General features: G+C 35.4%; 3 protein-coding genes across 8 annotated transcripts; 2 read left to right on the top strand and 1 right to left on the bottom strand.

The window, feature by feature from the left end:
• Nucleotides 1-705: 705 nt before the first annotated feature.
• Nucleotides 706-4,373, bottom strand: LOC7469149 (zinc finger protein zfs1). 2 transcript variants are annotated; one of them, XM_024601049.2, is made up of 5 exons: nt 4,246-4,373; nt 3,673-4,020; nt 1,616-1,675; nt 1,024-1,510; nt 706-961 (listed from the first exon to the last, which is right to left on the bottom strand). In XM_024601049.2, the coding sequence occupies exons 2-4, from the start codon at nt 4,018-4,020 to the stop codon at nt 1,031-1,033; spliced, it is 888 nt and encodes a 295-aa protein (XP_024456817.2). In that variant the 5' UTR covers nt 4,246-4,373; the 3' UTR covers nt 706-961; nt 1,024-1,030. The 2 variants fall into 2 exon arrangements, with proteins under 2 accessions (XP_024456817.2, XP_002306630.3); XM_002306594.4 differs by having other exon boundaries at nt 706-1,510.
• A 3,671-nt stretch (nt 4,374-8,044) lies between these two features.
• On the top strand, nt 8,045-11,185 carry LOC7460946 (lysM domain-containing GPI-anchored protein 1). The gene is made up of 5 exons (XM_002307395.4): nt 8,045-9,225; nt 9,612-9,729; nt 9,812-9,973; nt 10,092-10,123; nt 10,633-11,185. Exons 1-5 carry the CDS (start codon nt 8,574-8,576, stop codon nt 10,905-10,907), a joined length of 1,239 nt encoding a protein of 412 aa, XP_002307431.2. The 5' UTR covers nt 8,045-8,573; the 3' UTR covers nt 10,908-11,185.
• A 9,148-nt stretch (nt 11,186-20,333) lies between these two features.
• LOC7469148 (general transcription and DNA repair factor IIH subunit TFB4) lies at nt 20,334-24,663 on the top strand. 5 transcript variants are annotated; one of them, XM_052453349.1, is made up of 12 exons: nt 20,334-20,499; nt 20,595-20,686; nt 20,772-21,045; nt 21,141-21,187; nt 21,523-21,560; nt 21,640-21,685; nt 22,200-22,253; nt 22,340-22,408; nt 22,645-22,721; nt 23,140-23,235; nt 23,964-24,062; nt 24,351-24,663. In XM_052453349.1, the coding sequence occupies exons 1-11, from the start codon at nt 20,469-20,471 to the stop codon at nt 24,034-24,036; spliced, it is 897 nt and encodes a 298-aa protein (XP_052309309.1). In that variant the 5' UTR covers nt 20,334-20,468; the 3' UTR covers nt 24,037-24,062; nt 24,351-24,663. The 5 variants fall into 5 exon arrangements, with proteins under 5 accessions (XP_052309309.1, XP_002307429.2, XP_024457460.1 ...); XM_002307393.4 differs by having other exon boundaries at nt 24,157-24,663; XM_024601692.2 differs by having other exon boundaries at nt 21,371-21,685.
• The last annotated feature ends 99 nt before the right edge of the window (nt 24,664-24,762 follow it).

Genomic DNA, 24,762 nt, shown 5'->3' with positions numbered 1-24,762 from the left:
TTTTTTTCAAATGTAAAACAAAATATGAAGAGTATAGAGAATATTTTATGTGCCTTGGGTTTGGCGGTCAGACTTAATAGTCTTGGGTCTGGCTGCGAAGCTAGCCCAAATAACGGTCAATGTTAGGCCCAAGACTCTTAGGTCTGGCAGCCCAACCAGACCCAATATCCTTGGGTCCGGTGGCCTACACGCGCCAACTACTTTTGGAATAAAAAATAGAACAGACAACGCCCTCCATGATGCTCTGAACATCTACAGTATGGTCTACAGTACAAGCACTCAATATCTACAATATGGTTCACAATGCAAACACTTTATGTACACAGTACCACCACAGTGATTTTCTCACGCGTTTTAAAGTATAGTATAATATGTGTGTGTGTGTTTATCATTTATTATGTATATGTTACGTATAAATAGAAAAAGATAGCTAAGGGACTCTATATAATGGACCATTATTATAGACACGACATGTAAACCTGGAGAAAATGCTCTAAATGCCCTTTGTTTTTATCTTCAAAGTTCAAATGCCAGCATTACTCTAGATGTAGTGCAGCACTGGCCATCCAATCAGAATAACAGCACACTTGCAGCACGTGTATCATCTTCCAATATTTGTTCTCCATTCATTGTGTGCAGTCATAAAATAAGCTATTAACCACAGACGTCAACTGAATAGCCATAAAAGAGAGAAATTGCAAGAGAAAATACAAGACCAGAAAAAGTTTTTCATTGCAGAGATATAGTGGTATAAAGCATCTATGACAATTCCATATGTATACACGATCTGTATATGGTATATTATAAGTACCTAAACAGTTAATGTAGTATCAGTAAAGATGAATGCCAGTGAATTCAACAAGCTGATGGTGTCAATCTAATCCAACTAACTAGCCATGATCAAGTCAGAGTAAAGATTAGATCCAAACCACAAAAGATAGAAGTATGGTTCTCGAACAATCTGCGGAATGATCATAATTTTCGTCTAAGTGTATACGTGTCATGAGAAAAGGGCATTTGTACCTGCAATTCATCCAGGGCAAAACTCACTGAACACAGGCAACCTCTTCTTTGTAGCTGGACCATAAAGAACACTGTGAATATAGGCATCCACTTCTGCCCTTGATATGCATTTATCAGTTTGATGAGGCAAGGCAATCTCAATGCCATCATCCTGTGGTGACCAGTAGTCCGAGCTGATGGTAGCAGTGAAAACCATTCTAGAGTCAGATTTAATGTTGGCAGCTGAGCTTTTATTGCAATGTTCTGGCCTGGTAGAGATGTAGGTTCTGAGAAAGTGATCAGGTGTGGAGAATGGGGTGGTACTATTCTTGCTGAATTTTTCAGATGAGATGGTGACGGGGCTGATGCTGGTATATCCAGGTATTTTAGAGAAGGCTGTTTGGTTTGCAGCAACCACAGCTTTTGTCATGGCAGGATGAAGAATGCGGCACTTTGGGACATATGGGCTTGATCTGGGACTGGTAACATATGAATTGCAAGTATGTACCTAAGAAATACCAAACAAACAAGCACAAAAGTCGATTGAGCAATTGATTTCTACCAAAATCCGTTTGAAGGTACTCTATAACTGAAATGCAAGGCATCTGGTTACCGCTGCTTTGTTCTTGATGGGGAAATGAGTTGGATGGAGCTCTTCTTTTCCATGTGCAAACTGCATGTAACAAATACTCTCATTAGTTGACAAAAGAATTAAAAGAGTGTAATCCTTGCATCACTGCAAATGACAATTGCAACACTCTCGGCATAATAGATTTAGGACAGAAAGCAGCAATAATCTAGATCTTGTGGTAGTGTTGTATAGAATCCAGCATGACAAAGAGAGCGTGGCCAAAAAATAGTCATTAAAGGTCATCGTATGCTGTGACCTGCCAACCATGGGCTTGGTTAGCAGGCAAACCATATAAAAAAAGCTTTTTGGTTATAGCCAGGCCCTTCCGGTTTAAAGGAATGATTTTAGGACTCGCTAGTTTGATATCCTTGGTAATTGAAAGCGGGCTAAGCAGCAGCTAGCAATTCAAGACCTACACCTTAAGTAAACTGATTTTGGAAACCCACGCATAACAAATTCGACGCTTAAAGTCAACATGGAAGAAAATGATTCACAGAAATGGTATCATTTTGCGAGTCAGAAGGCATGCATTTGTTTCCTCCATATAACAGAAAGAAGAGGAATCTCTTTTGTTGAAGACATACATATACTGGTACATTTACATGGAAGATGAATGAAAAACACAAAGGTCGCATATTTTTAGATGATTTGGTTAAAAATTACTTCAGTTGACAACAGCTGATCTCTTTATCTTTAGGGCAATTTAATTTAATAGGCTATCCAAATCCATCATTCTACCAGACAATTAACAAGTTCGTGGTACAAAAAGATAACAATGACCAAAACTGCTATATAAAATTCCTACTCTGTCTGGACAAGGATGTCAAAAGAATAGAGTTTGACATCAGAAAATACAAGAAATGAGCATAATTAAAGAGTGTTTGAGAAACTATCAAGAGAGAGCACAAGTGACCATCCTGGCTTAAACCACATTTTTATAGGCATAAAGGTCAATATAGCTGATTCATTTAACACCAAATTGAATATTTCCCTCTGTCAATTTCAGTTATATAATCTCTAAAAAACCAGCCAACCAGGGTTGCCTAATTGTATAGCTAAGGCAACCATAAATGAAGAGCACTATGTTAAACAATTCACGAGTGTCTGCATGCACCCCACTCAGTTGAAAATCATTGCGGATCATCAGGGTCTTGAAACAATGGAAGCTCAAGAAAAACCCACCTTCTCTACTGTGTAAATAAGAAAATCTTTTTATTTAGGGAGTGGATCATGAAACAACAACTTAGCAGGGAGTAACCAGAGAAACAATAGTCAGAATGAAATTATTTCCAAGCTCAAATTGGTATTTAAAGAAACCAGTAGCAACCTACAATGTGATATTGCTTCAAGCATTCCATTAAAGTGCGTGGGCATCATGAAGCAACCTTCCACTAAAAAACATTCCAATAAAGTTGCATAGAATCAGCAGGGCCTTTCCACAACTCTCTCAGGTTCCAACCAAAAATACTTTAACCCTCTAGTTTCTATTGTTCAAGTGCCATTTTCTCATGACAAATTTCAGCAATTGTTGGCAAGAAAACAAATTCCTTCCCATAACAAAAGACAGAACAGCTTTATTTTCAAGTACAGGTTTCCATAAACCAGAATCCTATAAGCAAGGCGAGTTTTGCATTCCCAAATCAACCTTCAATTTTACAAAAGAAACAGGAAACAAACAGCACCTTAAGTTTCTTGAACTAGCTGTTTGCCAACTCGGAATTTCGGAATATATGAGAGGATGAATCACGAGCAAAATGAAACGAGGTGGCGATCACTAAACAATAAGATTTTTCGAGGTTCAAAAACAATATGTTATGGAGATTAGCTCTACTTTATGCGACAGATTTTAGCTTCCAATTATTTTTCTGTTTCTAAGGACCGACTAGCTGGGGAGCAATATGTTGAAAAGAAAATGCTATTAAAAATAAAAATCATCAACGATCCTTTTTTTTTTTTTTAAATGGAGTTATATGCATGAAGAATCGGAAACTGAGAACAAGAAATTGAAGATGATAAAAGAGAGTGCGTGAGAGAGAAACCTGACAGTTGGCAGCATAGCGGCAGTGTCCAAGATCCTCCCAAACTCTGCAAAGCGCCTTCTTATGCACGCTCTTTCCCGAAGAAGAGGAAGAATTCGATGATGATCCACTTCCGACGACTGACGACACCAGAACTCCATCCATCACCAGAACTTCATCTTCTGCCATCATCGGTGCCTTCACATTCTCAAGCGGGGACAGCGGCGATCTGGAACTCCCGCTTCGGTTGCGCTGGTAATTGGAAGAGAATCTGTCGCCACCAGGCGATATAATTGGAGATCCGGCGCCACCGCGCAAGTATGTCACGAGCATGGAGTCTTTGTTTACCGACTTGTTTAGCGATTCCATCTGCAATCGGAGACTGTTACATTAGTGTTTTTTTTTTTTTTCCTTCTCTCTCTTTTCTGTTTGTAGCTTATGAATTTATTTGAATTTGAAAATATGGATTCTCTTAGAACAAATAGAAACAGACGAACGCCTAACAAAATTAAGAGATTCACACAATCCAGGAAGAAGAAAATAAATAAATAAATTGAAACGAAGGAGTCTAGGATGGATGGACGCCTCTCATACCTGAAAATATCGGAAAGCAAGCCGGACGGTGATTTCAATTCCTTTGGTGAAGCGTTTCGACTTCTCTTGAAAGGATGCTGCGCGCCACTCTTGCTTCGGAGATCTTGACTACTTCACTTGTGTATTATATACCGTTTAAAAATCCGTCTCACGGTAACTTTTAAAATTCCGCTAGACCGGGCACAGTCCAGGAGTGAGAACTGAGAAGTTATGAGATCAACAATAGCCCTTCAAGTTTGCAAAATGTCAAAATAAATCCACAATCTACTACTTTCTCTTTCTTTTCTTTTTTTCTTGACCAAGGAAGTGGTGATGAGATGCATCAGAGTTCTATTTATTAATCATGTAAATTTACGAGGTGAAGAAAATAATCACATTTTACATGTGTTTTCATGTATCGTAGTTTTTTTTCTCTAATGGATATATGACCTAATAAATCAAAAAACTAATTAAATATCAACACGGGAATGTAATTTTCATAGTATGGTGATTGTCATTTTATTTTAAATATTTTTATTTATTTTATATTTGCAGTTAAATGTTGTTGTTAATAGAAGATTATTTTTGTTTCTAGAAACACTTCGGATACAACTAATTTATATAAAATATAAGAGAGAGAAAGTCAATACAAATCAAATTAATATTGTTAAAGTACCATGCAACTAGAAAAATATAAAAATATCAATCATTATGTAAAAAAAAAACTAATTCAATTTGTTTAAGAAATAAAAGAAGTATAAAAAATATTCAGATAAAAATTAAAAAAAAATGCTCAAGCATTGATGAGCTAGGCCCACACGCTAGATGTTGATAAGCCAGACCTATATGCTTGGTCTTGATTAAAAAAAAACTAAGATCATGCCTTTTTTTATTAGAAGTTGATGATGCGTTATCTATTTTTTTTTAAAAAAAAAAGATAAGTCGCCTACAAACTGATATGTTTTCCGATCACCTAAAGTGATCGATAAATTTTGGATCCCAAAAATTCAAGTCATAGCTTCTTCTTTTTTTTTTTTTTTACTTAAAAACACAATATAAATCTCAAAAATTTACTTACCAACACCATAACATCTCAAAATCATTTTCAAGGAAGAAAATCAACTTAATAGAGAAAAACAAACAAGCATCAATCTATTTTTTTGAAAACGTTTTTTAGAAGAAAAAACTTTTTCATTAAACTCTTCCCAAAAAGAGAAATCTATTAACACAAAGATATTCATTTAATGGTAGAAATATGTCAGATTGATAACTTTCTGTCTTTCTCACAGTTTTTGGGTCACAATCTCAATCCTCTCTCGAATGAAAAAATTAAAAAATAAATAAAATAAAATTTTAAATGAAAATAACTCTTTGCGTGAATTTTAGATTAGTAACTTGACTTCTTTTTTTTATATTTGATTTTTTTTTCATAAATTAAAAAAAAAAAGCTTAAGATGAAAATGAAAACAAGAAAAAACGAGTCATTGTTTATTGTTTATATGAAGAATAACATCCCAATTTTTGTAGTTGTATTAGTGATATATTAAACATAACAAAATTCTTATAAGCCAAACGTGGGATGTTTTCTTGCTCCTTGCTAAAAGAGAAAGAAAGACTTGATAGAAAATTAGCTAAGAAATATCATGTAATCACAAGATAAAATAACGAAGACAATACAGTAAAATGAAACAAATTGTTGAGAGTAAAAGCTGGAATCTCTTCTTGGTTGTGATTGCGGCTGTAATTGTTTTTTAAAATAATTTTTATTTAAAATTATATTAAAATAATATTTTTTTTTATTTTTTAAAAGTTATTTTTAATATCAACATATCAAAATGATCTAAAAACATAAAAAAAAAAAAATTTAAACAAAAAAAAAATTTTAATTTTTTCATAAACGCTTTTGAAATGTAAAAACAAACAGAGTACATTTACTGAAAACGTAAAGGTTGAAATATTTTTAAAAGGATTAAGGTTGTGTTTTGAAAAACAGTTGAAACTATGTTTTTTTAAAATTTTATTTTTTTGTTTAAAATTAATTTTATTTTTATATTTTTAGATCATTTTGATATAGTGATATCAAAAATAATTTTTAAAAAATAAAATAAAAATTATTTTGATGTATTTTTAAATTAAATATACTTTAAATCATAATTACTACTATACTACCGAACAACCTATATAAAAAATTGATGTATTAAAAAGGGTTAAGAAACATCGATGCACCGTCGCGATTTTTAATTTTTAAAAAATTATTCATGCCAAGTTTTCAAATACAAGAACATTGGATACACTGTTTTCTATCTTCTCAAGAATTTGTTCAAGGTAACTAAGGTTCCTTGCTTACTCTTTTAGATCGTAAACCCTGTTGAAAATCTATATATTTTCTCGTGGTAAAATATGATTGTGCTTCGTGAGCTTGCAAATATTGGATTGATAATTCCATACCCGTTACTATGTTCAACGAGTCAATCATTGCAGACCCAGCTGGTAAACGACATCCGTCGCCGGAGATCGAGATAATCAAGACCCTGTTTGTTTGTGTAGTTTGAGAGCTTTTTTTTATAAAAAATTAATTTTTTTTGTTTTAATATTTTATATGTTATTAAATTATTTTGATATGTTAATATTATAAATAAATTTTATTTAAAAATTTTTATTTTAATATATTTTAAATTAAAAAAAACAGTATCAAACCGCTTTTTGATTCTGATCTTTAAATTGAATTGCCGCTTGAGGTTGCCTTTTAAATGGTGTTTCTTATCAATTTTAATTTTTTTATTATTTTTAAATTATTTTAATTTATGAATATTAAAAATAATTTTTTAAAAATAAAAAATATTATTTATATATATTTTTAAATAAAAAATATTTTTTATCAATGACAGAACACCATATTAAATGCGGGAAGGTTCACGTGCCTTGACCCCCCCTTTCTTCTTAAAAAACCAAGTAGAATTTTTCACTACACGCGCAAATGGTTCGCGTGCAACCCATGAAACGATAGTACCTTGTCCAAACCAAGAACAAAATAAAATACCAAAAATTCCTTACATGCCTGAAAAGAAAACCGAACTATAGATTAGATTTTTACGTGGGGTTTACTTGGATTCTCCTAAATCTCAAAAGCAAACTTCGGAATTACCAAATCGCCCTCATTCAACTACGGTTCCAAAAGAGCTTAAAAAAATTAAAGGAAAAAGGACCAGTGAGTGAAAAGAAATCTATTGCAATGAATAAGGTTTTTTTTTTTTGTTTTTTTTTTATCGGGTATTCTCATATCCTTTTAAAAGATGAGACTAGTCTTGTTCAGGATTTGTGACCGTCCCTTTTAATAAGTATGTTTTTTAAGAATCGAATTCGTATTCTCATTCTTGTAGAAATATAATAGTGTCTTAATCGTTAGACCAACACTTCATTTATGTAATGAATAAGATTTTGAAATAATGTTTTATAAGATATTGAGGAATATTATTTTTGTAAGAAAAATAGTATTTTGTTTAGCATTTATCTTGAAGCATGTGAAACACTATTGCAATGAATTTTTTCGGCAAGGTTTTAATAATTTTTATAAGATGTATAGAAAAAAAATTTTTGTAAAAGAAATTATATTATGACATTTTATTTAACATTTTTTTGGAGTATATAAAACAAGTATTGAAAAGTTATATTAATATATTTTTTTTATCTTTTCATTTATCACACATGACTTGACTTGGAGATGTACCAAGTAAGAAATCTACAAGGACAAATTCGTCCAGTGAAAACTTGGTGTGGTACACTAGGATCGTGAATCTGACTTCGGTCGGCTCCTCTATTCAACCCATTTGTCTTCCTCCCTTTCCTCACTCTACTATTTCCAAAAAACACTCCTTTTTTACACACTCCCTGTCTCTCTGTTCTTGCTGGAGGGCATTAGAGAAAGGTAGGGTAAAAACTCAAACCCTAAAACCCTGCAACAAACCACTAACTTGTCCCGGTACGGAGCCAAAATCCAGTGTCTGGCATCAAATCCTAACTTCAACTCTCCATGTACATCATTCATACATTCTTTTGGGGGTTAAGACTTTAGAGAGTAGCAGCTCAAAGCGTAGCAAACCAAACCCCAACACCTCAAAACCATATCGCATTCCCTTCCGGCACCAATCCAAAGCGAAAAGATTTCTTCTTTTTGTGATTTGACACTCCCCACCTGAACCCCTTTTTTCCATAAACCGTAACATTTTTTCTCCTTGAAAAGGAAAGCTCTGCTATACCCCATTTCATCGTATTCATTTCGACTTCCACTTCGTAATCCTCTTCTTTTAGTGAACCTTTAGAAAAACAGAGCAAACACCTACAGCCCCAAGATGCCAAACCCAAGATTCATAACCTTCATCTTGATTTTCGTCAATGTAGTGGCTTTAGTGACCCCCAAATCCACAATCGAACCCTGCTCTAACTCTGACTCCTGCAATGCTCTTCTTGCCTATACACTTTACACAGACCTCAAAGTCTCAGAAGTGGCTTCCCTCTTCCAAATTGATCCAGTAGCTCTCCTCACAGCCAACGCCATCGACATCTCTTACCCAGATGTCGAAAACCACATCCTCCCTTCGCAACTCTTCCTCAAAATCCCCATCACTTGCTCTTGTGTTGATGGAATCCGCAAATCCGTCTCGACCCACTACAAAACAAGACCCTCAGATACATTATCTACCATTGCAGACTCAATTTATGCAGGTTTGGTTTCTGCGGACCAGATAAAGGAGGCGAATTCAATTGATGATCCTTCAGTGCTTGATGTGGGGCAGAGCCTTGTTGTTCCTTTGCCTTGTACTTGCTTTAATGGGACGGATAATTCGTTGCCTGCTATTTATTTGTCTTATGTTGTCAAGGAGGTGGACACTCTGGCTGCCATTGCTGCACGGTATGCAACTACACTAACTGATTTGATGAATGTTAATGCTATGGGGAGTGTTGCAATCATGGCTGGCGATATACTTGCTGTACCATTGCCAGGTAATATATGTTGGTGTATAGTTTAAAGAGTTGTGTGTTATTGTCACTTTCCTTCGTGGGTTTTATCGGGAAGTGATTATTTTGTTTTTTTTTAAATTAATTTAGCTACTTGTTAGTTGCTAACATTTAGCTGTTAGGAGGCTGGCCTTAGTGAGCTTGCTTGATATTTACTGTCACTCAGTTGAATTTCATTCAATTCTTCTGAAATTTAGTTATATCAACATGTATTGAATTCGTTTGGTTACTGTGGTAAAGAAAATGGGCAAAGCCGTGATGTCTAAATTTGCAGCTGCATTTGTTTTCAATAATAGTGTCTTTTATAAGTGATCATATTGTTCATATCAATGACATGGATAAGGAGCATTTCTTTATTTCTTGCATTGCAGCCTGTGCTTCCAAGTTTCCAAGATATGCTTTTGATTTTGGTTTGATTGTGCCAAATGGTAGCTATGCTATCTCTGCAAGTCACTGTGTCCAATGCAGTTGTGGACCTGGAAACCTCAAGTAATCTGTTTCACTGACTTTAATGTTGATATTCTTGAACTGCAACTTGCCTTTTCACCTTATTAATTTGCTTTTGGTGTAGTTTGTACTGCATGCCTGCTTCCTTGGCAGTTTCTTGTTCGAGCATGCAATGTAGGAATAGCAATCTCATGCTTGGGAATGTTACATGGCAGCAGAGCAGTGCTGGATGTAAAGTAACTTCTTGTAGCTATGGTGGATATGTCAATGGAACTATTATAGCCACGTATGCTACACTTCTTACTTTTTCTAATTCTTTTGTAGTTTCCTGAGCATGTTCCTTGTGTAGTGTTGTTGCCTCCTGATGGCTGAACCCTTTCGATTCTCTTTTTATCTTCATGCAGGCTGTCAACATCTCTTCAACCTCGATGTCCAGGTAAAAGTTTGATAAATGATGTTTAATTTATGGGGAAATTGATCACCCTTGGGGGCTTGGGTGGAATATGGAAAGTTCAATATTTTTGGTAAAATGTTATTATCTCATAAGTGACTGGTTCAGTGTTAAATAACCAGTTGCTCTATTCCTTTAATCAAAATCAGATTGCTTAGTCTTTGATGATGATTGATTATGACCATGCCATGTTAGTGAGTCAAAAAGTAGATCTTCAGACAGGTATCATTAGTATTTAGCATGAAAAAACATCTCAGTAAATCTAGATGAATTCTCTTAGCACGTTATCTTTTGTCACTACCAACCTTCTGCGCTGATCCATCAACAAGGTGAACACAACTTCGAAACTTGAAATGCAGAAAGGTTGAAATTAAACAAATCTGATATTATCTTGTGTGGTGTTGCCAATTGAATCAATCTGTAAAGCTTTATTCTACTATTCCTTTTGCACAATGGTTAAACTGGTTTGGCTTTATGATAAAAAAATGTTGTAGGCCTGCAACAATTTCCTCCCCTGGTAGCACCACCTACCACAGTGATCAAGGATTCAACTTTTGCTCCGGCACCTGCACCTCAGTCAGATGGTTCTAGTACATCGACACCAACACCCAAGACAGGAATTGTGCCAACTACTAGATCACTTCCTGGATTACCTCCAGCAAGTGGCCCAAGTGGAAGTATTTCTTCTTCTTTCTCGGCCGATCCATCATCCACTCTCGTAATTGCAGCTGTGCTATTCTTGTTTGCCATGGCCTCCATTCCATTGTAGTTTTACCATGAAACTGCTTGTCCAGGTGGCATAGTTTTGGTTCGTGTGGTTTGTTTCTTTTTTAATAGGTCCTTTTTCTGTTGTATGTAACATTGTTAGTTTTACCTCTACCACTTGAAACTGAGATACGGGAAACCATGGGCTGTTTACGTGCCTGGTTGGTATTTTGATCTGCTAGCTTGCTGCATTATGTACTGCAAGGCTTGCCATGGGCAGTTGCCCTTTTGTTATTCATTCGTCGCTTAAATTATCCAGAGCTCAATGATATTTGTTCACAATTGTGTTCTATGCTGTTTATAAAAAAACCTTCAAAATTATCTTCTTAGCAGTAAAAATTTAGTGGCGTAGAGTGGCATGATTAACAAGTTTAGAATTTTTGCCCCCCCAGAAAATCAGGTTATCCGTTCATGTTTCACAATAAATTTATCTGCAATATAAATGTTTTTATTTGATTGATAGTATGAAATTAGAAGAACAAAATACCTGGAAAAAATTAGAAATCAAAACAAAATATGATGCATCTGTAAAGTATTACTCTGATATAAGGTAAGAAGAGTGGTGGCGGGGAAGAAAACAAGGTTCAGCTGAAAACCATCGGCCTCGTGTGGCCCTGGCCTTTCGACTTGCCATGATCTCGTGGAAGAAGGCCATTAAAAAGCATTTCATTTGCATCTCTATTATTTTCCTTCCAAAATTGCACCTTTTCAAACAAATTTTGGAAAGGTAGCACGTAGATAAGGTTTGTGAAAAAATAATGCAGTTAATGGGTTGCATTTAAAAAAATAGCATATTTAATGGGTTGTTTTAAATATATAGTAATAGCGCAGTTTAATAGGTCACATGTATCTTATGTTTTAAATATAATAATATGTTTTAATTATAATAATTAGATACTGATTTAATTCAGGTAAGGGTAGTTTGAGAAAATAAATTTGTAGTTTATGGTTATTTAAATGCTAGTTTCTAATCAGATATTAATGATAAAAAAATCTTAGTTCGAATATATTTTACTCTAAATTGTGTTATTGTGAGTCGAAAGAGTTTCAAACAAAAGACCATGACGGATTCTATAGCTAAAGTTGAATACACCTCTACATCTAAGGTGATAAAAAAGATTGTTTGGATCATGAAGTTAATCATTAAACTAGGTGTGAGTTCTAATATTGTTGATCCAATAGCCTTATATTGTAATAACAACTTAGAAATACACGAGTAAAGGAATCAAAGTCTCATCGACGATCCAAGTATGTAATTAAATGATTATATTTGATTAGATAAATCATTAAAAAAAAAATAAAGATAAAGTGAATACCAATTGAAAAGAATCTTCCGGATCCTCTCACTAAGGCATTGTCTCAACATAAGTATGATCATCACATGGAGAGATATTGTATTGGCTTTAATGCAAGTGACAAATTTTTAGTGTATATAGCATGTAACCAATCAGTTGGTTACGTGTGACACAAACTTTATTCATGCAAAATATATTTATAATTAATAAAGGTTTTTCCTTATCTTTAATATTTGTTTATTTTTTATTATTGTTTTATTAATGAATTTAGAGTGAAGATAAAATTCTTAGGACAAAAATGTTTTGTAAAGAAAATTATCAAAAATTTATAATTACGAGATTTCTATTGAATTAAAGCGTTGTTCTTCAATGTTCCTAATCAATGCTTCATCAAGACTGAATATTAATTTGAGTTGCGAAAATTGATATTTTTTATATTATTTCTTTTATAAAAAGAAGTAGTTATTCTTCTAAGTTAATGTATGAGAGATATATAGAAGTATTATGAAGGTACTTGTTAGATAACATATAAAATGAACTAATTGTTGTGCATACTGGACCGAAAACAAACACAAATAAAACACAACACAAGCAGATTTACGTGGTTCCCCAAAACCGGGTACGTCCACGGAGGTAGCAGATTGTATATTAATGGAGGAATGATACAAACACTCAACTCAACCCAATACAACCCACAAAAAACCAGTGTTTCACTCTTACACTCTTTTCTCTCAAATCTTCACTTGCACTCACTCTCACAGTTGCACTCACCACACTTCTCTGCACACTTACTTCTTGCACACACACTGCACTCTTCCTCTCTCGTTCTTGTCTTCAGTCTTGAATCTGTTTACATGAGAAAGGGAAGCATAAATATAGTGGTTGTAAAGGAGAGGGTGGTTGATGGTGGAGAGGGTAGTTGAAGGTGGTTGAGAGTGGTTGAGAAAAATGTTGACAATTGCAAATGTTGACAATTTGCTACAAATCTCCACCTTGGCAAGATTTTTCCATGCAATCCTCGTGATCAATCAATGCTGCCTCTAACGCGCCGTATGGCGCTGCACCCTGAAGGTGCTCAACACCGAGAGATGTTGACCAAGTCCAAACAATGTTGGAACTTGATCCCTGAGACACATTTTGTGAGCATGTCAGCTGGATTATCTGCGGTACCAATCTTCTGTAGCAGAATATCCCCTTCATCCACAATTTCTCGAACAAAATGAAATCGAACATCGATGTGCTTGGTGCGGGAATGATGAACCTGATTCTTTGCAAGACAAATAGCACTTTGACTATCACAATGGACATCCACGTGCTCTTGAACAATTCCCAAATCTTCAATCAACCCATGTAACCAAATAGCTTCCTTGAAAGCTTCTGTTACTGCCATGTACTCTGCCTCAGTTGTTGACAAAGCTATTGTTGATTGTAACGTTGACCTCCAACTTACAGGCCCTTTAGCAAGTGTGAACACATAGCCTGTTGTTGAACGACGCTTGTCTAAGTCACCAGCATAGTCCGAGTCCACATAACCAACTAAATTTTGCCCGAGTCTATCATCCCTCTCAAACTTCAAACCAATATCAGTTGTGCCATGAATGTACCGTAGAATCCACTTAACTGCCTGCCAGTGACCCTTTCCCGGATCATGCATATACCTGCTCACCATACTGACAGCATGTGAAATATCTGGTCTCGTACAAACCATTGCATACATTAATGCACCAACTGCATTTGCATAAGGAATTTGAGCCATATGCTTGCGCTCTTCCTCTGTGCGTGGAGACATTGAAGCACTTAGCTTAAAATGAGGAGCTAAAGGTGTGCTTACAGGCTTGGTCTTACCATCTACCCCAAATCTCTGTAGAATTTTCTTCAAGTATTGGGTCTGTGTCAAACAGACTGTGCCTTTTCTTCTGTCTCTCTGAATCTCCATGCCAAGAATCTTCTTAGCTTCTCCAAGGTCCTTCATTTCAAACTCAGTTCTCAGTTGAGCTTTCAGTCTATCAATCTCCACCTTGCTCTTTGATGCGATCAACATATCATCCACATATAAGAGCAAATAGATGAAAGAACCATCAAGAAGTTTGCGAAAATATACACAGTGATCAAACTGACTCCGTGTGTATCCATGTTCTGCCATGAACTTATCAAATCGCTTATACCACTAGCGAGGAGATTGTTTCAATCCGTATAATGACTTCTTCAGTTTACAAGCCCAATTCTCTTTCCCAGTGACTTTGAAACCATCTGGCTGAGACATGTAAATTTCCTCTTCCAAATCTCCATGTAGGAAGGCAGTTTTCACATCAAGTTGGGCTAACTCCAAATCAAACTGTGCAACCAAGGCTAACAGAATACGAATTGATGAATGCTTAACAACTGGAGAGAATACCTCATTATAATCTATCCCCTCCTTCTGAGCATAGCCTTTTGCTACCAATCTTGCTTTGAATCGGATGTTGTCTTTTCCAGGATTACCTTCCTTCTTGGCATATACCCACTTGCAACCAATTGTCTTCTTTCCTTTAGGGAGTTGTACCAAATCCCAAGTCTGATTCTTGTGGAGAGATTTCATCTCTTCATCCATTGCCTCTTTCCATTTTGCACTTTCTACACTCTGTACTGCTTCTTTGTAGGTGTAGGGGATTCCATCATCAATCACCGGAAGTGCATAAGCCACCATGTTACAATACCGAGCAGGTTTCTTGATAACTCTTTTCGGTTTACTCGTTGCAATGGATTCTTGTTGTGTGGTTGCTGGAGTTGTTGCATCCTCTTCGTCTGAACTTTCATCTGAATCTCCTTCAGTAGGGATTGTCTGAACAGTCTTTATAGGAATGACTGAAGTCTCCAACTCCACCTGTTGTGCATCACCAGACTGTTTTTCCTTCTCCTGTGATTTCTCTTGCTGTAACATGCCAGACTCATCAAAAGTGACATCTCTACTCAAGATCACTTTCTTTGATTCAGAACACCAGAGTCTGTAGCCTTTTACTCCTCCACTAAAGCCCAAAAATATAGCTTTCTTGGCTCTAGGATCTAGCTTGGACTCAGTAACATGATAATATGCTGAGCAACCAAATATACGCATAGAGTCATAATCATTTGCAGGAGAGCCTGACCATACCTCTAAAGGGGTTCTTCCATTTAATGCTGCTGAAGGTAACCGATTAACAATATGACGAGCATAGCTTAATGCCTCGCCCCAAAACACTTTGCTTAGTCCCGAATGTGATAGCATACATCGGACTTTCTCCACCAATGTGCGGTTCATGCGTTCCGCTACTCCATTCTGTTGTGGTGTTTTGCGAACAGTAAAATGTCGCTTGATCCCTTCATCCTGACAAACTTCAAAGAAAGGATCTGAAGTGTACTCGCCACCATTATCTGACCGAAGAGTCTTAACCCTCCTTCCAGTTTGAGTCTCCACCATTTTCTTCCATTTCAGAAAGATATCAAGGACCTCATCCTTGTGTTTCATCATGTACACCCATACTCGTCTTGAGAAATCATCAATAAAAGTAACAAACCAACGATTACCTCCAAGAGATTCATTCTTTGAAGGTCCCCATACGTCTGTGTGAACATAATCTAGGATCCCTTTTGTGTTGTGTACCGCAGTGCCAAACTTGACCCTTGTCTGTTTTCCAAGAACACAATGCTCGCAGAACCCATGCTTCCCAGTCTTGGCGCCTTTTAATAGACCTTGCTTGACTAATCCTTGCAAAGCCTTTTCACCAGCATGCCCTAAGCGCATGTGCCAAAGTCTGGAATTATCTGCTTCATCATCTTCTATACTTTTGGAAACAGCTGTTGTACCAGTAACTGTAGATCCATCCAGGAAATATAAGTTTCTTATCCTCGTGCCTCTTAAGACAACTAATGCACCACGGATTGCTCTCAAGACTCCACCATGCATGATAATCTTATAACCACTGGATTCTAGAACTCCAAGTGAGAAGAGATTTTTCTTCAAGTCAGGTACATACCGTACATCTGTTAGTGTCTTGACTACCCCATTATGCATCTTCAGATGGATAGTCCCAATCCCTTTGATCTCACTCACATCATCATTACCCATCAACACACCTCCTCCATCGAACTCCTCGAGTCTCGAGAATAAGTGCTTGTTAGGGCACATGTGATAGGAACATGCAGAATCAAGAACCCATTCACCAGAATGGTTTTCTGGTGATGAGACCATGAATGCAGAGTCTTGTTCATCCTCATCTCGTGCAACGTTCACAGTTGGTTCATCTTTTTCCTTGTTGCCCTTGATTGGACAATCTTTCTTCCAGTGCCCCTTTTTGTGACAAAAGGCACACTCATCTTTTGCAAGATATCGTCTGTTTGATGATTCTCCTCTGGATTTTGAGCGAGATCTCCCTCGCCCTCGAAATCTTCTGGGGTTTGTTCTGCCTCTAACTGTCAATGCTTCTGACGTTGACTCCTTGTGAACAATCTGGTCCTTCTTTCGGTACTCATTATTCACCAAAGCATTGGACACATCAATGAATTTAATCTTTTCTTTACCATACAGTAAAGTGGTGACGAGATGTTCATATGTGTCAGGCAGTGAATTCAATAACAATAGAGCTTTATCTTCATCATCAATTTCCACATCTAAATTCTTCAAATCAGCTATCATTTTATTGAAATCATTTAGATGCTCATTCATAGAAGTACCTTTCTTGTGCTGAAAACGGAAGATCCTTTTCTTCACGTAGAGACGATTCTCTATACTCTTCTTCATAAACTTGTCCTCCAGTGCTTGCCATAATTCCTTTGCAGAGTTTTGTTCTGAAAAGGCGTACTTCTGATCCTTTACAAGACAAAGTCGGATAGAACTGCAAGCCAGCCGATTTATCCTTTCCCAACTTTTATCATCCAGATCCTCTGGTTTATCTTCTAGAGTGAAATCTAAATTCATTTGGACAAGCATATCCATGACTTCACATTTCCACATGCCAAAATTACCTTTCCCATCAAACTTCTCCACCTCAAATTTGGTATTCGATACCGGGATGTATTGTGGAGGTATACTAGCATTCCCCGCTGATTTTTCTTCTGGAATATCACCCATTAGGACGTCTTTTGGATTACAAATGGAATCCCGAAATTGTTAAAACACACACTTTTATGCTCAAAAGTGCCAAAACAGTAACTTCGGTATGCTGTTTAACAAAACGGACACCACGGTTGCGTCCGGAATGGTTGAAAATGCTAGGAACCAACTTGACTCGGCCAAAAACGGGTCAAAAAATCACTGAGTTGGCCAAAAAACCAATCTGACCGAGTTGACTCAGGGAAGGAATATTCTGTCTCTGATAAAGAATATTCTGTCATGGGAATATTCTCTTACTGGTAACGGAATATTCTTATTCTGTCAAGAGAATATTCTGTCACTGTTAGATGACATGGCTGATGACGTGTCTGATGACAGAGCGATGTGGACCCTCTGTTGATGACGTGGATGATGACTCAGCGCCTACGTGTCGGATGACGTGGCTGTCTTCTCAGGCGAGAATTCCGGCACTGTCTGGTTTTTCCGGCAGATTTCCGGCAAAACTTCGGCGCGCTCTACAGGGCTCGTTTCAACTCCGATTTCGACAATCTTTATATCGCCGGACTCGTATGGACGAGAGGAATCTCCGCAGCTGGTCAAAAGCAAGATCTGAGAACTTTGAAAATTCTGCAACTTTGAACAGAGAGCTGAAAAACGTGTTTTTTCAGTGTTCTAGCTTCCCTAATGCTCTGATACCAATTTGTTGTGCATACTGGACCGAAAACAAACACAAATAAAACACAACACAAGCAGATTTACGTGGTTCCCCAAAACCGGGTACGTCCACGGAGGTAGCAGATTGTATATTAATGGAGGAATGATACAAACACTCAACTCAACCCAATACAACCCACAAAAAACCAGTGTTTCACTCTTACACTCTTTTCTCTCAAATCTTCACTTGCACTCACTCTCACAGTTGCACTCACCACACTTCTCTGCACACTTACTTCTTGCACACACACTGCACTCTTCCTCTCTCGTTCTTGTCTTCAGTCTTGAATCTGTTTACATGAGAAAGGGAAGCATAAATATAGTGGTTGTAAAGGAGAGGGTGGTTGATGGTGGAGAGGGTAGTTGAAGGTGGTTGAGAGTGGTTGAGAAAAATGTTGACAATTGCAAATGTTGACAATTTGCTACACTAATTTGCACAAGAATTCTATAAAATGGGCAAACATTGAGTGCAATATGACTATATATAAATATTTGAGTGATTAAGAGAGGATTTATCAATTAATTGTGAAATCAATTAATTGTGAAATCATTGTGTAAGGTGGAATGGAATTTAAAAAAAAAATTAAATTTTATTTAAGGAATCAATGACTATAAGTTTTGAGAATAAACATAATTTAATAGAATATACATACTTCATGCTATAATGTCAAAATTAAAACATTTTTTTTATGAAAGGATAACAATTACACCGGGAAACTACTCACTAAAAGGTTAAGTTAAATCCGTATGAATTTTCTAATATTTGGGACATCATGACATGTTGTTAAAATGCTACATTTGATCTTTAAAAATACTGAATGTAATTAATACATGGATTACGATTCTAGACCTATAAAGTACGTACTTGATTGAATAAATTTTTAAAATTATCATGAAATAATATATGTGATATTATTTAGGGGGCAAAATAATATTTTTTCATTTATAGGGTTAGTATAATTTTCCTATAAATAGAATAATATACCTTATATTTTTTTAGTAAAGAGAAAAACTATGTAAGTTACAAAGTATATGTATAGAGAAACACCAAAAATAAAAATACAGAGCTATAACTCAAATGTATAATGATCTATTTATTCTAGAAAGGGTTTTATAAGATTTTTTTATTATTTGTTAGTGTACATTATTATTAAAAAACCAAAAATTTGAATAACTTGTGATTTTTTAAAAAATTAATCAAAACCCGTAAAAAATATTTGATATTAACGTAATCTTGTATAAACTCCCAATATTTTTCTAATTTAATTAAGACTCCCAATTTTTTTCATACTATTTCTGCCGTGTTTACGTGCTTTCTCGAGAACTCCTCAATACTTACAATTGCTTTTACTATATCAGTTCTTGAGAAGGAGCTCTAATATACAATAACAGTGTTGATAAGCATAGCCAGTTCATTTAATTCTAGCTATATCAGAAATTTCAAGTCTTTTCATAATGGTTTCGGAGCTGGTACGTCAAATGAGGAATTTTTCCCATCTAAATGCCAATTTCCATGAAACTCTTTAATTTTTAAATCAATTTTTTAAAATAATATTTAAATGACTATATAATTATGTAATTTTTTTAAAATATTATAATTATTGCTTAAATAAATATATATTAGCTTTATATATAGAATTTTTATAATAATCTGATCATCTAATAAAAATAAAATATGTGCCTTTTATTTTAATTTTTTATGTAATTTTCTCAAATTTATTATTCTTAAACTTTTTTTATACTACCACAAAAGAATGATCGTTTTATAATTCTTTATTTTTTTAATTGTAACTTTCTTTAACAATTATAATAACCTTTTATTTTAAAAAAACACTTTACATAAAAAATATATTCTTGTTAAAATAAAAAGAATTTCAGAAATAAAAATAATTAAGTTTTTGATTAAAAATATATATTTTCTTCTTATTAATTCAAATCATTATAGTTTTTAAGAATTGTGTTTTTCATTACTTAAACTTTTTATTAAATAAACTATTTTGCTATAAAAAAACCATCTTGTTATTAAAAAAATTACATGACTTAAAAAAGACAAAAATAAATAAACATTTTTCCAAATTTTATTTGTTAATTATTTTAAATATTTATTTTTATTATTATATAATTAAATAAAAATTTGATTTCAAAAAGTTCCTGTGGAACCAAAAGTTTTGTAAAGGGACATATTGAAGTAAATTAATATTAGTAGACGTCAAGTCGTTTGATAATTAGACGACTAGGAGCAAAAGTAGAGGTGCCAGCGTGCCTTTTTTTATCCACGAAAAATGAGAGATGAAATAAATGACCAACGAACTGAAATTAATTACTAGAAATGCCATTTATTTAGACGAGGGATCTATTCGTTAAAGAAATTCCGTGATACAGAACAAAAACCTAAGAAACTGGGTTCAACGTCATAGAAGAGAAGAGAAGCCTGAAAAAAAAAAAATTATCTCCAGAACGCTGAAATCAAGAGAAGAAAATCTTTCTGATGACTTCAGTTCCTTCAAAACTCTACTCTGGTCTCTTTTCATTAGTTAGTTATCTGTATATATCTATCTCCATTGTTAATTAATTAATTAATTAAACAACTGATTTATTACGTTGTTAATTGCAGATGATGTTAGCCTTGTAGTGGTGTTATTAGACACCAATCCGTTCTTTTGGACCCCGCCTTCTTCCCTCTCATTCTCCCAATTCCTTTCTCACGTAATCTCTCTCTGAATCCCTAACTCTCCCTGATAAATAAAATTTTTAAAAGGGATTGATTCGATATAAATATTTTTTTTTGCAGGTGCTGGCGTTTGTGAACTCGATTTTGCTGCTAAATCAACTGAACCAAGTGGTGGTGATTGCTTCTGGGTATAATACTTGTGATTACATTTATGATTCTTCTTCGGATGCGAGTCAGCTGGGCTCGGAGGATGGGAGAATGCCGTCTCTTTATTCCAATTTGTTGCAGAAGTTGGAGGAGTTTATGATCAAAGACGAGAAACTGGGGAAAGAGCAGTCTCAAAGAGCGATCAAGTCTTCGTTGCTCTCAGGCTCCTTGTCCATGGCCCTTTGCTGTATCCTACATGCTTAACAATGCTGCATTTCTTAAGTCGATTTGTTATCGATTCATCTCGGTGGATTTGTGTGGTTTATTTAACTCGGTGAATAGATATACAGAGGGTTTTTCGTTCAGGACCACTCCATCCTCAACCTCGAGTGAGTATTTTTCACGTACTTGTTTTCTAAGGCAGTTAGTCGTGTTTGTCTGCGGAAATTCGACCATTACATTTGAGAAATTCTCATTGTACCATCAACCAAGCCCTTGAATATCGATCACTATGCAAATTAATGATAAATGTTATATAAATTTTGTTTTTATTGTAATCTCAAATTAATTAGCATCTGGAGCTCGGAAATCATTCTGTGTGGTCAATCCAGTTGAGGGTCGTGTGCATTGCTTTTGATCTTCTCTTGCTTTATCGTGCCACTGGGCAACTACTACATCCCTTTTTATCATTTTGTTTAACTGCGTTACTGACATCCAAGGGCAGATTTTGTGTTTGCAGGGATCCCCGGATGGGCCTGAACAGTATGTTGTTAATATTCTTTTCATTTGTCCGCTATCCTTTTCCTCAAGCTTTTACACTCACTGTTTCTGGTCTTTCCAGATATGTTGCAGTAATGAACGCAATATTCTCTGCACAACGCTCTATGGTACTCTAATGCTTCTAGTTTTTTTAGTTGTATTACATTCTGCTCATACAATCTTATATTGGCCCATTTCTGAGATGCTCTCTTCTTTTCATCTTGATCAGTTACCTTTTCCTCATCATAAAACACAAACTTTGCATCATCCAGAATGACTTGTTATATCCCCTTTTTTCCCCACAATTCATTGTTCACCTTCTCTGGAACTGATATCAGGCTTTTTTATGAGCCCTCACAATATTGAGCATAATTTCATTGAAATTGTTTTTATATATCCTGCTTTTTGTCCGTCTTCAATGTGAGCATGGTTACCCACTCAATAAAGGCTCCAAACTTCATATTAACCTGACACAGGATAAAAGTTGCGTTCACTCGGATAGATATTGTTTGGTGCTTACATGTTTCATTCCAAAGAAAAACAAAAATGAGCATCACAACAGTATTTGTAACCTACCTTCATGTACATTGCAGTTGACTTCTTTAAGACTTGTAAGCATTCTCTGGTTGCACTTTGCTGCAGGTGCCTATAGATTCCTGTTATGTTGGTGCTCATAATTCAGCCTTCTTGCAGCAGGTATTGTATCCTCATTGATGGGTTTGCCTAGCAAATTCTGAGCACATTATCTGATTTTCTAATTGCCTGTGATTCATGTCAAACAGGCCTCCTACATAACCGGAGGTGTATATGTTAAGCCCCAACATCTGGATGGGCTATTCCAATATTTGACGGTATGCTTTAATTTGTTGGTATATTATGAAAAGAAGGTACATGGTTGTTTCTAGATAAATTGAAACATCGTTTGGTTCTCTTATCTTATCTTGTTTGCACCCTCATGCGTAAGCAAGTGTATTCCATCCATTGATTGAACATGAAACTCTGTTAATTAAATTTGGTTGACAGTTTTTCACTTTCCTTTTGTTCCAGCATCTATCTTGATGTTAATTTGTATTTTTATTTCATGCAGACAGTTTTTGCAACTGATTTGCACTCTCGTAGCTTCATACAACTTCCAAGACCTGCTGGTGTTGACTTCCGTGCATCGTGAGTTTTTGAACAATTGTAGATTGTCAATTCCTATGGAATCTTTTCATGAGCCCTTGTTACCTAGATTGCGTTGTCAAAAACTTGAATAACTAGACAACGTCATACACTAGTGTCAAGGATATAATCATTTTCAAGAGGTATACCTGAGTTTTATGAGATTCTGGGGTATCAACTCATGTTATAAAGTGGTTTGCTATCCTTTTATGAGATTGAAATTGCTAGCTACAATCCCGAATAGAAAGACAACTTTATCATTTGCATGTGCCTTGTATGTTTGCATCATACTTCTGTAGTCAATAAGCCATATAAAGAAAATCTCTTTGCATGTGTACGTTTACCGGAGGAAGAATTTCTTCCTTCTTCTTGCTTTATGATTTATATTGCAGTTTATCTTATCAAATTGTGCATTTTCCAGGTGTTTTTGCCATAAAACTACAATTGATATGGGCTACATATGTTCTGTATGTTTGTCAATATTCTGCAATCATCACAAGAAGTGTTCGACTTGTGGGTGAGTAGATGCTTGGTTTTTCCTAGTTATATTACAAAATTTGACACATAGGCTGCCATTACTATTTGTGGTGTTTGATTTCGCGATAAAGGAGTAATATTAATGGGTAGTTTTAGAGGCAAGTTCTGATCCAGCTCTTTTCAAAATTTAGAAAGTATTGTCCTCATTTTTGTTTGGCTTTTTAACTGTCTGCTAGTTATTAAAATGGTCAAAGAGTTTTGTCCTGTTGCGGAAGTTTTCAAATTTTGCTTCAGGTAGCAATTAACTTTTACTTTTGTCTTCCAAGTGTATGCAAACCTATTTCTTAGTTTACTCCTTATAACATCCCTCTCTCTATTGCATTCATTTGGAGCTGGGATGATGATGCCTTCTAAACGAATGAAGTTGAAAGAGATTTTAAATGAAGTTTGAATGTAAATGCCTTTCTAACCAGTGGACGTGGTAAAAATAAATCACTAGTGGTCAAGATTTCACTCAGAAATGAAGATTATCTTCGATTGCATTGAATGTTCTTTTTTAGATTATCATCCACTGCATGAACTGTTGTTGAACTGAGCCAGAGCATGGGCTGCTCCATAGTGCGTTTTTTCTTTTCTTCATCTTTAGAATCGGATACACTGAAGTTTTAACAGAGGGGATATCCTTTTTGCCAATCACATGCCTTTTCAGTTCTTGCTTTATTGCGACTCTTCTCTTCATTTTTGGTTGTGGCTTTGGGTATAATACAGGTCAGTTTTTGGCCAAGCCCAATCAGATACTTCCTCAACATCAGATCTTAAGAGAAAGGCTCCAGAAACATAATTTCTCTTTTAGAAGCATTTGCATTGGTGAGTCTTCCTTGGCTGTTACTATGAAATTACACTACAAGTTTGTCTTCTCACTGGCAATTGATTGTATATGTTTCGATTCTTGTGGTGCCAGAACTTGAAGATCCTTTGTGAAGATGGTCTTATCTTCATTACACAATTTTTTCTTCTTTAGCATGTGGGATTGAAAGTATATTAGGAATCCTAAAGACTGGCATTTGTAATGCACGACTAAATTGATTATCAAGTTGAATTGAGATTTGGTTTTTCTTTCATGACTGATAGCATGATATGATACCTCACTTCCAGCGATGATATGCTGCACAAAATCAATATTGGAATGGACACTAGAATGCCAAAAGTCCTCTGCTAGCCATGAATGGAGAGGTTATTCCGGTGATATTTTTTTGGGAGTAATGAGAGCAAATTTAGCTGGCAGCAGTTCTTTTACTGGTGAAAACTATTTCATCCTGTTGCCTGTACGTGTCGTTTTATGAGTTTTGTATTTGTTCTTACACCAAAAACTGAGGTGGTTAACATTCTGTAGTCTTTGAGCTTCCGAATCACAAATAGCTCAAGTTTTGGTCGTTATTGCCACAAAGATTTGAGCGATTTGGATCTAGATGTGCTATCATTCAACTTAGGGCATGGTAGGAATTGTAGGCGATTTTTGAATTTAATAATGTATTAAAAAATATATATTTTTTAAAAAAATTAATTT

The sequence above is a fragment of the Populus trichocarpa genome, chromosome 5 (genome assembly GCF_000002775.5).
Source record: "Populus trichocarpa isolate Nisqually-1 chromosome 5, P.trichocarpa_v4.1, whole genome shotgun sequence".
NCBI classification, from domain to species: domain Eukaryota; kingdom Viridiplantae; phylum Streptophyta; class Magnoliopsida; order Malpighiales; family Salicaceae; genus Populus; species Populus trichocarpa.
The sequence above is the reverse complement of the archived record's forward strand: the minus strand, read 5'-3'. Positions and strand labels throughout refer to the sequence as shown.